The sequence below is a fragment of the Xiphias gladius genome, chromosome 18 (assembly GCF_016859285.1).
Source record: "Xiphias gladius isolate SHS-SW01 ecotype Sanya breed wild chromosome 18, ASM1685928v1, whole genome shotgun sequence".
In the NCBI taxonomy this organism is placed as follows: Eukaryota; Metazoa; Chordata; class Actinopteri; order Istiophoriformes; family Xiphiidae; genus Xiphias; species Xiphias gladius.
The window spans coordinates 16985622-16997705 of record NC_053417.1 but is presented as its reverse complement, the minus strand read 5'-3'; the positions used below and the strand labels follow the sequence as shown (position 1 = coordinate 16997705).

The 12084-nt window shown below is 42.2% G+C and overlaps 1 protein-coding gene across 1 annotated transcript in view; it reads left to right on the top strand.

Moving 5' to 3' along the window:
* The window catches only part of LOC120804055 (ERC protein 2-like), a 147238-nt gene that overhangs the window by 69787 nt on the left and 65367 nt on the right, over positions 1-12084 (top strand). Inside the window, 3 exon segments of the mRNA XM_040153222.1 lie at positions 1543-1549; positions 3211-3350; positions 7090-7250. Of these exon segments, the coding sequence (XP_040009156.1) occupies positions 1543-1549; positions 3211-3350; positions 7090-7250 (308 nt within the window).

The window sequence follows — 12084 nt, the reverse complement described above, 5'->3', positions numbered from 1 at the left end:
ACTGTATAGTCTCTGGGGCCGTATTGGGAAAAAATAAAACATGAAAAACACAACGATCCAGACAAAAAATTTGACAATAACAAGTCCCTATGTGGACAGGTGGTCTCTGTGTGTGACTGTACATAATATACTATGATATAATAAATATTTAAAAAAGTATGATTAGATACAGCAGCAATGTATTTAAAGAGAGTATGAGAAATATTGTAGAACATGAAAATTTAAAGGTAAGACTACATAAGAGTGATATCGACAACACATTCCAGCTCACTGCCTATGATGTTGAGATGTTATAAGCACAGTTTGCACTCTGTATATTGCGTTTGCTCAGCAGTCAGGTTGCACTGTTGCCTCTATCTCGCTCTCTTTCCCCTGCCCGCTCTCTGTCTCCATTTATCTCCGGGTCCATCAGGAACACAGCACGCTCCGAGGGTAAACACAAACAAACAGGGCCTTCCCTCATCGCTCCCTCTCCCCATCCATCCAGGAGAGTTTATGTGGGATGGAGAGATAGCATCTCTCCGCTCCATCGTCTCCATCGCGCCACGCTGCACTTCACAAACACAGAGAAAACACACATCGGAAATGTTCACTTCAAACCTTGAAACAGGCCTTTTATTTCTCTTTTATCTGTAATGGAGAGGCATCAGCGACGCTCAATACTTTGTTTAGAGACAGTGTGTTTTTTAAAACTGGGGTAAGTTAAAGAAGATAGACACATTTCAGGATTTTCATTCACTATTAGCTTGTTCCCATAGTCTGTAAACTTGAATGAAACCGTATATTAAACCTCTGGACCTGCACACATACTTGTAATTTTTTAAATCATGAAATAGGACCATAGAGGTGGATGCTGCACACACAACTTTTTTGACAGACAGATCTGTGTCTGCCTGGATCAGGCTATTTGGGTAAGTGGTTTGTGTGTGTGCAGGCCTGTGTGTGTGTGTGAAGCTGAGGATCATAGGTACACAGCTGCTGGAAATGTGCATTCTCTCACTCTCTGGTTGTTTATTTTAGTGATTATAATCCCTCCATCAAACCAAAAAGAGCCAGACTCCATAATGATCCTTCCCAAGGGCATTAGGTGATGATTGGTGCTGCAGAGGCAATTATCTTTCCACTTCTCCCCACTCTCTCTATCTGTCTATCGCTCTTGCCCTTTTTTTCCATTCTTTGTTTTCAGCCAGCAATATTCTCTTGTTACTAATAAAACTCACACAACACACAGATATGCTCTGACGCACACAGACGGACACAGATACTGTACATGGGCACACACGCCCAACACAGACACAGCTTTCTGGTTAGGTTTCACTTGGGGGTCCAGCAGTGGCAGCCCTATCTCAGTGGGGTGTGTGTGTATTAAAGTGTGTGCGTGCAAGCATGGGTTTCTGTCTATGGGGCGGGGTCAGGCCAGTACTTGTTGATTCTGGTGCATCGAATTACTGCCCGTCTGTCACATCCAATTACAGCTTTGGACTGCTGACGCACACAGCCTGCCTCTGTGAGTGTGTGCGGGTGTTTGTCACTCACCTCCAGCTGTGTCGTGCTGACGTGACGAGCCACAAGTATCCGCTTGTGATCTGGCTGGCTTGGAGCTATTTTCATCACGCTCAGTAATAATTCCATTAATCCTGTTTTAGTCAGTGTCACTGAATTAGTCAGTTAATTGGCCCTTTTTGGTCATTGATAGATTTTAAATCTTTTATTTCATCCATTTAATATAATATATATATTTAATACTTACCGTTGAATTTGAAGATACATCTTCAGAGATGTATTGATACCATTTTTTCATTTTTGATACCGTCACCACAATAGTATGTGCCGATACTAACCTAAACTCATTTTTCTGTATTAGAGGCTGTTAATAAGCCACTCATGTGCACCTTGCGTGTTCCTGGCACTGTCTCATAAAATTACTTTCCCCTTACTCTCTTCATTTTGATGTGCATTTAGCATCTCCTTTTTTGCCATCACAGTGGATTTCCCATGCGTGGGCCGTGGCACTGTCTAGCCTGGAGCTCTGCTTTATGCAGTACAAGGAATAGTCGCTCAGAGTACTGTCAGGTTTAATACTGGTATTAGACACACACACATTCATGTTGAGCGCTACACATCAGCTGTATACCTAGCTGATGCAATTGTTCCCAAGCATTTGAATTCACTAACTCACTTTTACAAACATGGAGCAGCCGTTTCCGAGACGACATTTCAGGTTTAGAGTGTGTAGCGAGGCTCAGTGAAACACTGAAACGTTTCAGCCAGGGAATTGTCATCCATCACAATTAAGTCCGTAGTTTTCTCCATTATCATTTTTTGCTTTGTTGCTGTCTGGAGAGTTTCCTACACATCTTCAATGCTCCCAACATCTGTTGTCTTAGACACACCTTATTGCCACTTTTTGCTTCTATTTTTTTTTATTCATTTGCTTGACACATGTACAATTGTGTTATCAAGTTACATTTACATTTCAGGGATTGATCCGGTGTTTTTGGCTAGTGTGAATGTGGTTACCGATCGTCTAATTGGTGCAACCCTAGTTTGCACCATCACAAATTTAGTCTGGCTGTTCTGCAACAATGATATAATTGAATTAACTGAACTCCTGTTTGAAAGTGTCTCCTTGTCCATGTAACTCAATGGCTTCTGTACTTCTCCCAGAAATGTGAGAATATGTGAACTTGAAAGTGAGTCAACTTTTTAGGAGTGAGAGAGAAAGTAAAAAAAACTGAGAGTAAGAGAATCCGGGGGTTTATTATTTCTGTCCAGTGTTTTCTTTCACAGTTCCATCACCCAGTGTGGAGAAGGATCCATTTCCTCCACTCACCATAGGTGTCAGAGAGGCCACACACAAACTCTCCATCTCTCCATCACTTATCACTCACTTACTCTCTTCTGTCTTAGCTGAATCTGTTTCTTCTGAGAAGAGTCTTATTCTTCTCTCACCACAGCTTTTGACTTACCCAAGTTTTTCCTTTGTTTCTGTTTTACATGGACTGGATTCCTTTTAGTAAAGGGACCAACGAATACACATTTTCTCAAATTATCTTTAGCCAGTAAAGTATTATTCCAGTGCAGAAACATTTGGTGATGAACTTCTAAAGCAGAGTATAGTTAAAGAAAAACACTTTCTCCCTGCCTTTTACTACTTTGCTTCCAACCCCCACCCCACCCGCCAACCCCCACCTCAGCTTCCTCTTTCAGCTTCCCAGGATGCCATGCAGGAGACAGCGGAGCGGATCAGGGAGTTGGAGATGGCACTGAGGGAGAGCATGAACACATCCGCTCATAGGGAGGCTCTCTGGGCGCAAGAGGAGGCTGCCCGTGTTCAGGCCCAGAGAGAGGTTTACCTGATGTTACACACACTGATGGAGGACTCCAGACCAGCATACACATATAAACACACTCATACATACAGATAGTCACATGCATCTCTACATAGCCACTTGGCCTTCCTTTTAAACTGAGTGCAGGTATCAGCACACCTAGGACTAGGAGGGACCTCTGAGAAAATTTTATGGACCTAACTGCACCCCCATGTGGAAAAGAGTGTAATTGTAGGCAGACTATGGTTAATGGGTGATCCTTAATCACTTCATTTGTACTGTAGCTCTCAACCAGCAAATATTATTATTACAAAATGGATAGTTGCCTTTTCCTTCCCGTCTCTTATTGTCTTTGATTCTTAATTCAGCTTTACTTCTCTAAATGTGCTTTTGTTTATTTTCTCTCTTGAGACTGAAATTTAAAACTGAATCAAAAAATTCCAGCGTCCTCCTTTCACTTTCTGTCTCTCGTTAAGTTTGCTTTTGCAAGCTTGAAAATGTAAGCATATGTTTGACTTATTGTGAGTTTATGTGCATGTAATCAGAATTCATTAACATAGCATTAGACTTTGGGCTTGCAGTCATGGAGTACAGGCTGCACTTTTAGTCTGTATGTCTTGCTATCTATCTGTCTTTCTGACTGCCAGCTGGTTGGTCTACATCTTTAAGTAGGTCCAAAAAAGTTTGTGTTATGTGTGTGCTTTCATATGTGTGTGTGAGCGTAGATGTGTCTGTGGTGGGAAGGAGAAACAGGGTGAGGCAGTGTGTTTCCTCCTGGTGTGAGTGTGCATTTGAATGAGAATGACCTTGCATTACTTAGGCATGCCACAAGTAATATGAGAGCAATCGGTGGTTAAAACAAGAACTAACATTTTTAGGCAGAATGGTGGCTGTATTGCTTCAAACACATATGTTCCTTCTCAATCACACACACACATTTAAGACAGAGGCCGATAGAGGAGAACTTAAAAGATGAAGAGAGGAGATTGGTGGAGAGAGCAGGAAAATAAGAGAAGGTCAAACTCAGTTTAGAAAATTCAGTGAGAGCCAATGCTAACTTTGGCTTATTTTTTTCCTCCTTTTCGCAATTTCTGTACTTTACACGCCTGACTTATAGTCAGCATGAATACTGTGTTTATCAAACAATATTCCAATCCACTGAGAAGTCTGAAAGAAAAGTGTATTTATGTCTGTGGGACCCTTTGGCATGCGTAGAAATTGATGATTCAGCTTTGACCTAAGTTTACCCGTGTTTAGCCAAAAAATCAGGGAAATCCTTTCCTAACTTGCGACACATTCACACTCATTGACCTCAATAACGTAATTGTCAAGTTATTTTTATTTCAAGTAAATCCAGACCCTACACAGGGGGAACATACTGGGCCAGCATGCAGTCATACTGGCTACTGAACATGACACTAGAATAGTTACATTCACACATTCGACACACGGAAAGATGCTGCTCATACACTGATGCTCAGTGGTAGATACTGTCAACACACTGAACTTTGTGAGCCAACACTACATCACCACATAGGGAGGCAGCGAGTCATCGTGCCATTAACGTAGCTTCACAGTCATCAGTCAACTGCTGTTCTTTCCTCAGACTTTGGAGAAAAAGAGTGTGTGTTGCGAGGGATGCTGGGGGAATAGAGAGAGGGACAGGTCCTTCTGAAACATCACCTGACCCTGGCACCATTTCAGAGCGCCCTGCCAAACTCACATTCTCACCCCCCCCCTTCCTTGATTTTCTTCTTTCTTCTCCCCTCTGTCCCAGAGTAATCAGTCTCATGATGTGTAATGCGCTGAAAGTCTTCCATCAGCCTGACCTGCTGAAATGGAGCATGGGTAATGCCCTGGGTCACTTTTCTTCACACCCCCGCTCTCTAAGTCTCTCAGTCTGCCGGTGCCTCTCTCTGTCTCTTGACTTTCTCCTGGCATCAATTCTGCTGTCCATCCGTTGTCCCGAGCCTCATTCTTTCTCATCTGCCTTCTTAAGTTGTCTCACCCAATTATCTCTCTACTCTCTCTCCTTTTCTCTCCAATTCTGTTCCTGTCTCTCTTCCTCTCTCCCTCTCTGCCCCTCTGTGGCGTTTGAACTAGGCCTTTGAACCAGCAACACCAACGTAAATGGACAAGAGGGATTTGGCCCTTACCTCTGAGCCCCCAATCAGCTTAGCAACTAAAGGGGCTTTGGGCCAGTCTTAGCGAGCCTTAGGCTGGCTGGGGGGGCTTTGCCTTGAAGTTGAGCTAAATTAGCACGCACAGGCTCAGCGCTAAGCTGATTAGGTCCCTAATTTCACTAAAATGCATTGTATTCCTTATTAATGATGTGATTGTGAAGCGAGGGTTAGCCTGGGTGGTGGACTAATGGGGAACTGGGAGGCGAGCAGTTGGCACATAAGGGTTGATGGACATATGGTGGGTGTAAATGGTGTTGTGTGTGTGTGTGACCCTTGGCTTTCAAGATGAAAAGATTGGCTTTGGATTCTTTTAATCCTGAAAGAAGACATCAAACATTAAACGTGGCGTGATTTTGGACATTTGGATGTCTTGATGATATTGGGTATATTAGCTGCTGGACACTTCAGAGGTGAGTTGTTGTTGGCAGGGATACAGGGTGTATTTTATTTGAAACAATGCCTTGTTACATTTCCAGGAAGTTATGACTCAAAGTTCACACTTTCCCACCATTTCGAATTTCTTTATTTCCCACTAGCTTTGCTTTCACTCTTTCTTCTCCATATGTGATATTCATGAACAGTCAGTGAGCACATTATCTGACATCTGTGAAACACACCTAGAAAACCGGCGGAGATGGAGACTGTCCTGAAAATGTGTGAACGATTTGGCCCCTTCATAAAAGAGGCCCATTCTTTTTTTCATGTCCTACCCCATGGAGTGCTTTCCTCTTATACTCCTTTTCTCTCTGTTTTTTTCTTTGCTTCTCATTTACTTTCATTCCCTTTGTTTGCTTGAGATCCAACACTCCAGAATTCATTGTTTGACTATCTTTTATCACAAATCTGCAAATCATCAGAATTGACTAAAAATAAATTCTTATTCTCTTTGTCTTCCATTTACATCAACCTAACAGTCCTGCCTGGTACTGGATCCTGTTGTGAAGTACTTGTTGTTAGACAATTAGACACTTCCTGTCTTGGGATAATGACGCCCTGAGGTCACATCCTGTCTATCAGGCCACTCAGGTTGGACACGCAGCTTTTGCATTGCTGGAGGGCATATGTGTGCAAGAGGGAGGACATGTAGTTGAGGGGTTGAGCATTAATCTCACCTTCTCTAAAGTAGAACCACACTTGAGAGTGAGATAAACTAAGTGGAGAAAGGTGGACCCTTGTTTTCAATGCAGGGGTCAGTGGACATGTCTTTCAACTAACCTTTGAACCATTGTAGTTTCACCTGCTCCTTGTTGTCTATCTTTTCATGTTCAGGCAGTCATCTCACCTCATTTTAGCATTCCAACACACGCACCCTCTGAAATACACAAGAATAGACTAATACAATTGCACTTCAGTGTGTACCTTATGGCCTCACTCTACCATTCCATGTTTGTGTGTCAGACTGGGCATTCATAAGTGTAAAATAGATCTTGCATGTCAGATTTTAGAAAGATATTTTTTAAAGATACAATTTAATCAACACTTCTTACCTTTGGAAACAGAGCCATGTTCATTAGTATGCCGGTATGTTTTCATTCAGTTTATATTTCTTTGTATATATGTTTGTCCATCAATAGCTGGAGGAGCTGATGGGAGCTTTGGAGAAGACGCGACAAGAGCTGGACGCCACCAAACTCCATCTGTCCTCCACTCAGCAGTCCCTGCATGAAAGAGATGGACACCTCAACAGTCTGCGCCAGGAGAGACGCAGACAGCTGGAGGAGATTCTGGAGATGAAGTTAGTCTCACACTCACCTACAGTATCCGTCTGTATATATAATAGTTACAGTATATCTGCATAGTATTTACATCTATCTGTCTATCTATCTATCTATCTATCTATCTAACTTAAGTATTTTCACTCTGGATCAGTATAGGCCACACAGAATAATAATCACATATGCTATATCCTGTACCTTCATGGCTAATCAGTGAAAGAAAGACTTTGACTCAGCACTCAGTAATGTGAATTAATTAAGCTGCAATCAGTAGAGAAATAAGCATACTTAGTGTGTAATACAGAGCAAGCGGTGTTGCTAACTGCAGTAAGATCTACAATCAGGGAAAATGAACCACAAGTGTTAGTGGTATTGACTGCACACCCGCCCCACAAAAGTATATGATCATGGTTCTTATTTTAACATTGGCATGATTCACTCAGTGTTTTATAAGGAGCATTTCCATTTACCTGCACAGCAGCTTTGTTGCTGCAGCAGAAACCTGTGTTGAATAGTGAATTAGGCACATTTATCCACTCACCTGTTCACATGTGCATTTCTATATGACTGTTATATAGACATCAGTGCTGAGGTGCGTTTTGAAGAAGGATGAGCCGTTGTCTATAGCTGCCTTGCGAAAAGTTACATTTATTGAGGACAGGTGGTGCAGCCTTAGACAGCAGGTCAGAAAAATATGTGTGCAGCTGTTTTTTTCATGTGGGCGTCTGCGTGTGACGGAGAGAGAGTTAGAGGAAGGAGGAAACCAAAAAAAAAAAAAAAAAAAAGTGAGAGACTGGCTGCATTTCCATGTTTGAGTGCGTGTCAGTGGGTATGTATAAATGTGTGAGCGAGTTCAGTGATCTGTCAGTGGAGCGGCTACATGTGTGTTTGCTTTGAGCTCTCTGATTGAAGGAGCATGGAGCCACATGTCTGGTTGTCATGTGCCACAAAGAAATGCCTTTAATGTCAGCCCCTCAGTGCAGTACAAAAGGGAAGGCTGGCACATATGTATTGAAAACACAACTTTTAAAATCCATTATGCCTCACAAGCCCCTCTGATCACACTAACTCTAAAAGAATGTGTGTATGTGTCTGTGTCTGCCTACAGGATATGTATGTGTGAAGTTTGCTAGAGACCGAAAAAGACAGTGCCCTTTACTGTATATAGGCGCGCACACACACACACACACACACACACACACACACACACACACACACACGCACGCACACACACATCTTCCTGTCTGTTCCAATTTCCACCATCCAAACATTACCAGGGATGTTTAGGAGAGGAAATGTATTACATATGATAAAGACACAATCCGTGCTTCTAGGAATGTATGTGAAATTGGGAAAGCGCTCATGGACGTGACATGAGAATGATACTTTTGTACTTGATGGGCAGTAGCCATAAATCATTATTATATTACCATTAAAAAGATGTCTGAGAAAGAAAGTTGGTGTGATGGCTGGTTGACGTAAACACCAACAAAGTAGATGGCATTCTTTTCTTTTGTGTTCGAGACTTTGACCGAATACAAGTCACCACTGGTAAGAGCTAATGGAGGGGGCAGAGGGGGCATGAGTGTGTGTGTGGTCTCTTGTGCATTGGACTCTGTGTGTGTCTATGTGTACGAAGAGTTTGGAGGCTGGGTTTGGGGTCACTGGTGATGAGGATTAAAGGACTGTTGTATTGCAAGGGGCGAAGCTTCGTGAGACTGCCTTACATCTGAACAAGCCACAAAGATACGCATGCAGAATGTACACAACCTCAATGGAACTCACATATAATCACTCATTTCTGCAGACGTGCACATACTTATACAAACTTTGGCTTTCTCCTTTAAAAGGGGCCATATTCCCACAGCACAGCTCTGGTCCAAGTTAGCAGGGAGAAAACTAAACAGGAAAGATAGGGCAGAGAAAGAGAGGTAACAAGAGAGAAAGAAAGAGGGAATTAGGGTGAAAGCAAGAAAAAATGAGACAGAGAGAGAGAATGAGAGGGAGGTGAGGATGGAATGAAGGGACTATACAAACTGAAGTATTTCAAATCTTAGAAATCATGAGAGAAGTTTGATTGCATGCCAAGTTTCTCCTTCTCTCCGCTGTAATGTGGCATTTGTCAAGAAGACCAGCTGAAGCAAACCATGTGAGGCACGTTCCCCAGTGAACTGGGGAGCTCTCTGTGTGTTTTTAATGTGTGTGTGTGTGTGTGTGTGTGTGTGTGTGTGTGTGTGTGTGTGTGTGTGTGTGTGTGTGTGTGTGTGTGTGTGTGTGTGTGTGTGTGTGTGTGTGTGTGTGTGTGTAGCTAGAGGGAGAGAGAGAGAGAGAGAGAGAGCGAGAGCGAGAGCAGACTCCTGGCTTTTCAACACTGTTAATGAAAGAGACAAGAGGGGAAAAAATCATTTTCAATATCCTCTCATTGCATGCTGGGTTTCCTAGCTCGTATTGTTTGTGTGTGTGTGTGTGTGTGTGTGTGTGTGTGTGTGTGTGTGTGTGTGTGTGTGTGTGTGTGTGTGTGTGTGTGTGTGTGTGTGTGTGTGTGAGAGAGAGAGAGAGAGAGAAGGAGAATTTTCATATTTGCCTTTTTCAGATATAGAGCTGAATGCTTGATGTGTAAGGAGGGGTGCAGGGTATGCTCTGTCACCCCACACCAGATTGAGTTTCCACCATACTGTACACTATTCACATTCACACACACACAGACACAGATGGCCTCCAGAGGAGCTAGTCATTAAATGAGTCTAGGGTCACGGGTGTAGGTGCACAACAGAGAAATTATGTGTTTGGACATTTTGAATAGCTAGTCATTGAGATGTTTCCATAGTCTGAATGGGATAATGCTACATGCCACAACATCGCAGTGGCTTACTGAACCTGATCCTCCTGTAGACTCTGGGAATGTAGCTGATATTATCTCTGTTTACATTTTAGTGATGGAAAATGATGATAGGGCAAAGTAAAGGTAGCGGCAGCTTTTAGGCAGGCACATAAAGAGATGCAGAGTTGAAAAAGTGGAAATTTTTAGAGGTAGAGAAGGTAGTGCATTGACAATTTGAGGGGGGGATCATGCACACATTAGTAGGCTCTATGGACTCTGCAAGACAGTTAAAGCAGGAAAAGAAAGAAGCTGTAGCAGAGAGTTAGGGAGGAAATAGTAAATGATGTGGAAAAAAAGATGATAGAGTGTAAGAGTAATTGATGGAGGGTGTAATGGATGGCGGAAGGTAGGAGGAGAATGATGGAGGGAGTGGTGGAAGAACGAACAGGGAGAAGATGGAGTAGAGCTGTGAGTGGTGGTAGGGAGTAGAGTGTGGTTAGCAGAAAAACGGCCAAGAAAGGGAGACAAACCGGTGAAAGTACAATAACTAAACACAACACACCATCTATCAGCAAACACCTGCACCACATGAGACAATACGGAATGTTCTCATACACCTGTCAATTTACATTTTTAATTTCAAGTAAGGAAGTCGAAATGGAAGTGCAAGAAATTAAAAGTAGCAAAAAAAGATGTTAATTTTAGGCTGAGTTGGAGAAGTTGATGTATTGATAAAAGAGAAGATAATTACAGGATTTATGCATAAATATGTTCACAGCTATGCGTATATGTATATGAATGTGTATATAATATTACTTTCAATTACTTTTATCTTTATTATCACGTGAAATGTTTGTAGTATTTGTTTTTCTCCTTTGGACCCAAGGAAGAGTAGCTGGTAACAGCTAATGGGGATGCAAATACATAAATAAATATAAAGATACTAAAGGGCAAAGGAAATTGATTTTTTTTTTTAAATTAATTACGACGTCACTGAAGGTCCCTGCTCTTGCTTCCTCTTTGTTTGTTTTGTTATATGTATTTACCTTACCAAAATGCCCTAAATAACATGTCGGACAAAAATACCTCAGAAACAAAGAAAACGAATTCCTCAGTGTAACATAAACACAGGAGCTCTGTCGATTACACACTCTTTATATGCCCTCCAGTGCCCTTGCCGTGAATGTTTGCTTATCAGTAGTTCATACAACATACTACATGCCATTCTTAAAAAGCAAAACATCAACTTGAGTAATGCTCACTTTTTATTATCATATCATTAACTCAAAACCCTCACGCAAAGACAAATGAGCTAGTCTTCCTGATGGAAATGTAATAAGCCCTAACCTGTAACCCCTGAAATTCACTACTGTCCATGAAGTGTGTTCATCTATCTGTTTGTTGGCTAGTTACAGTAACCCATGGCATAATGAAGCTTAGAGCAGAAGCGACGTTATGACTTTCAAATCCCCAACGTAGACATCCTGTCTGCACAGCGCCATTGCCATGGTTACGCTGACTAAACACACAGAGAGACCAGCTGTACTGGCAAGGTCATGTCCCCGCTCACTGATCTCTCCGAGGGGCCAGGACACACACACACCCTCACAAATCTACACACAGATGCACACACATACACAGCATGTGCACTCACGCACTTATTGAAACACATTCACACTGAAAAAGTATATTTACACACTCATATATGCAACTGAACAGCATTGTGTTCACTTGTATGGTTTTGAAATTACATTCACATATACTTGCAAAATCCTCAAAATCTCATGTATAGCTACAAGCACGCAGAATCGTATGCAAGGAATTCTAGTATATGCACATTCACACAGCCACATGCACACAAGTATGGTCTTGCCATTGTTGTGATAGGTAATGATGAGACATAGAGGGTCGGTGCAGTGTGTGAATGGGATTCTCTGTATTGCAGTGATGAGGAGGGGCTGACCATACATCACCTTCCTCTTTCTCCAAACCAGTTTGTATGTGTGTCGCCTCGTGGGAACTTGGGGCCATTC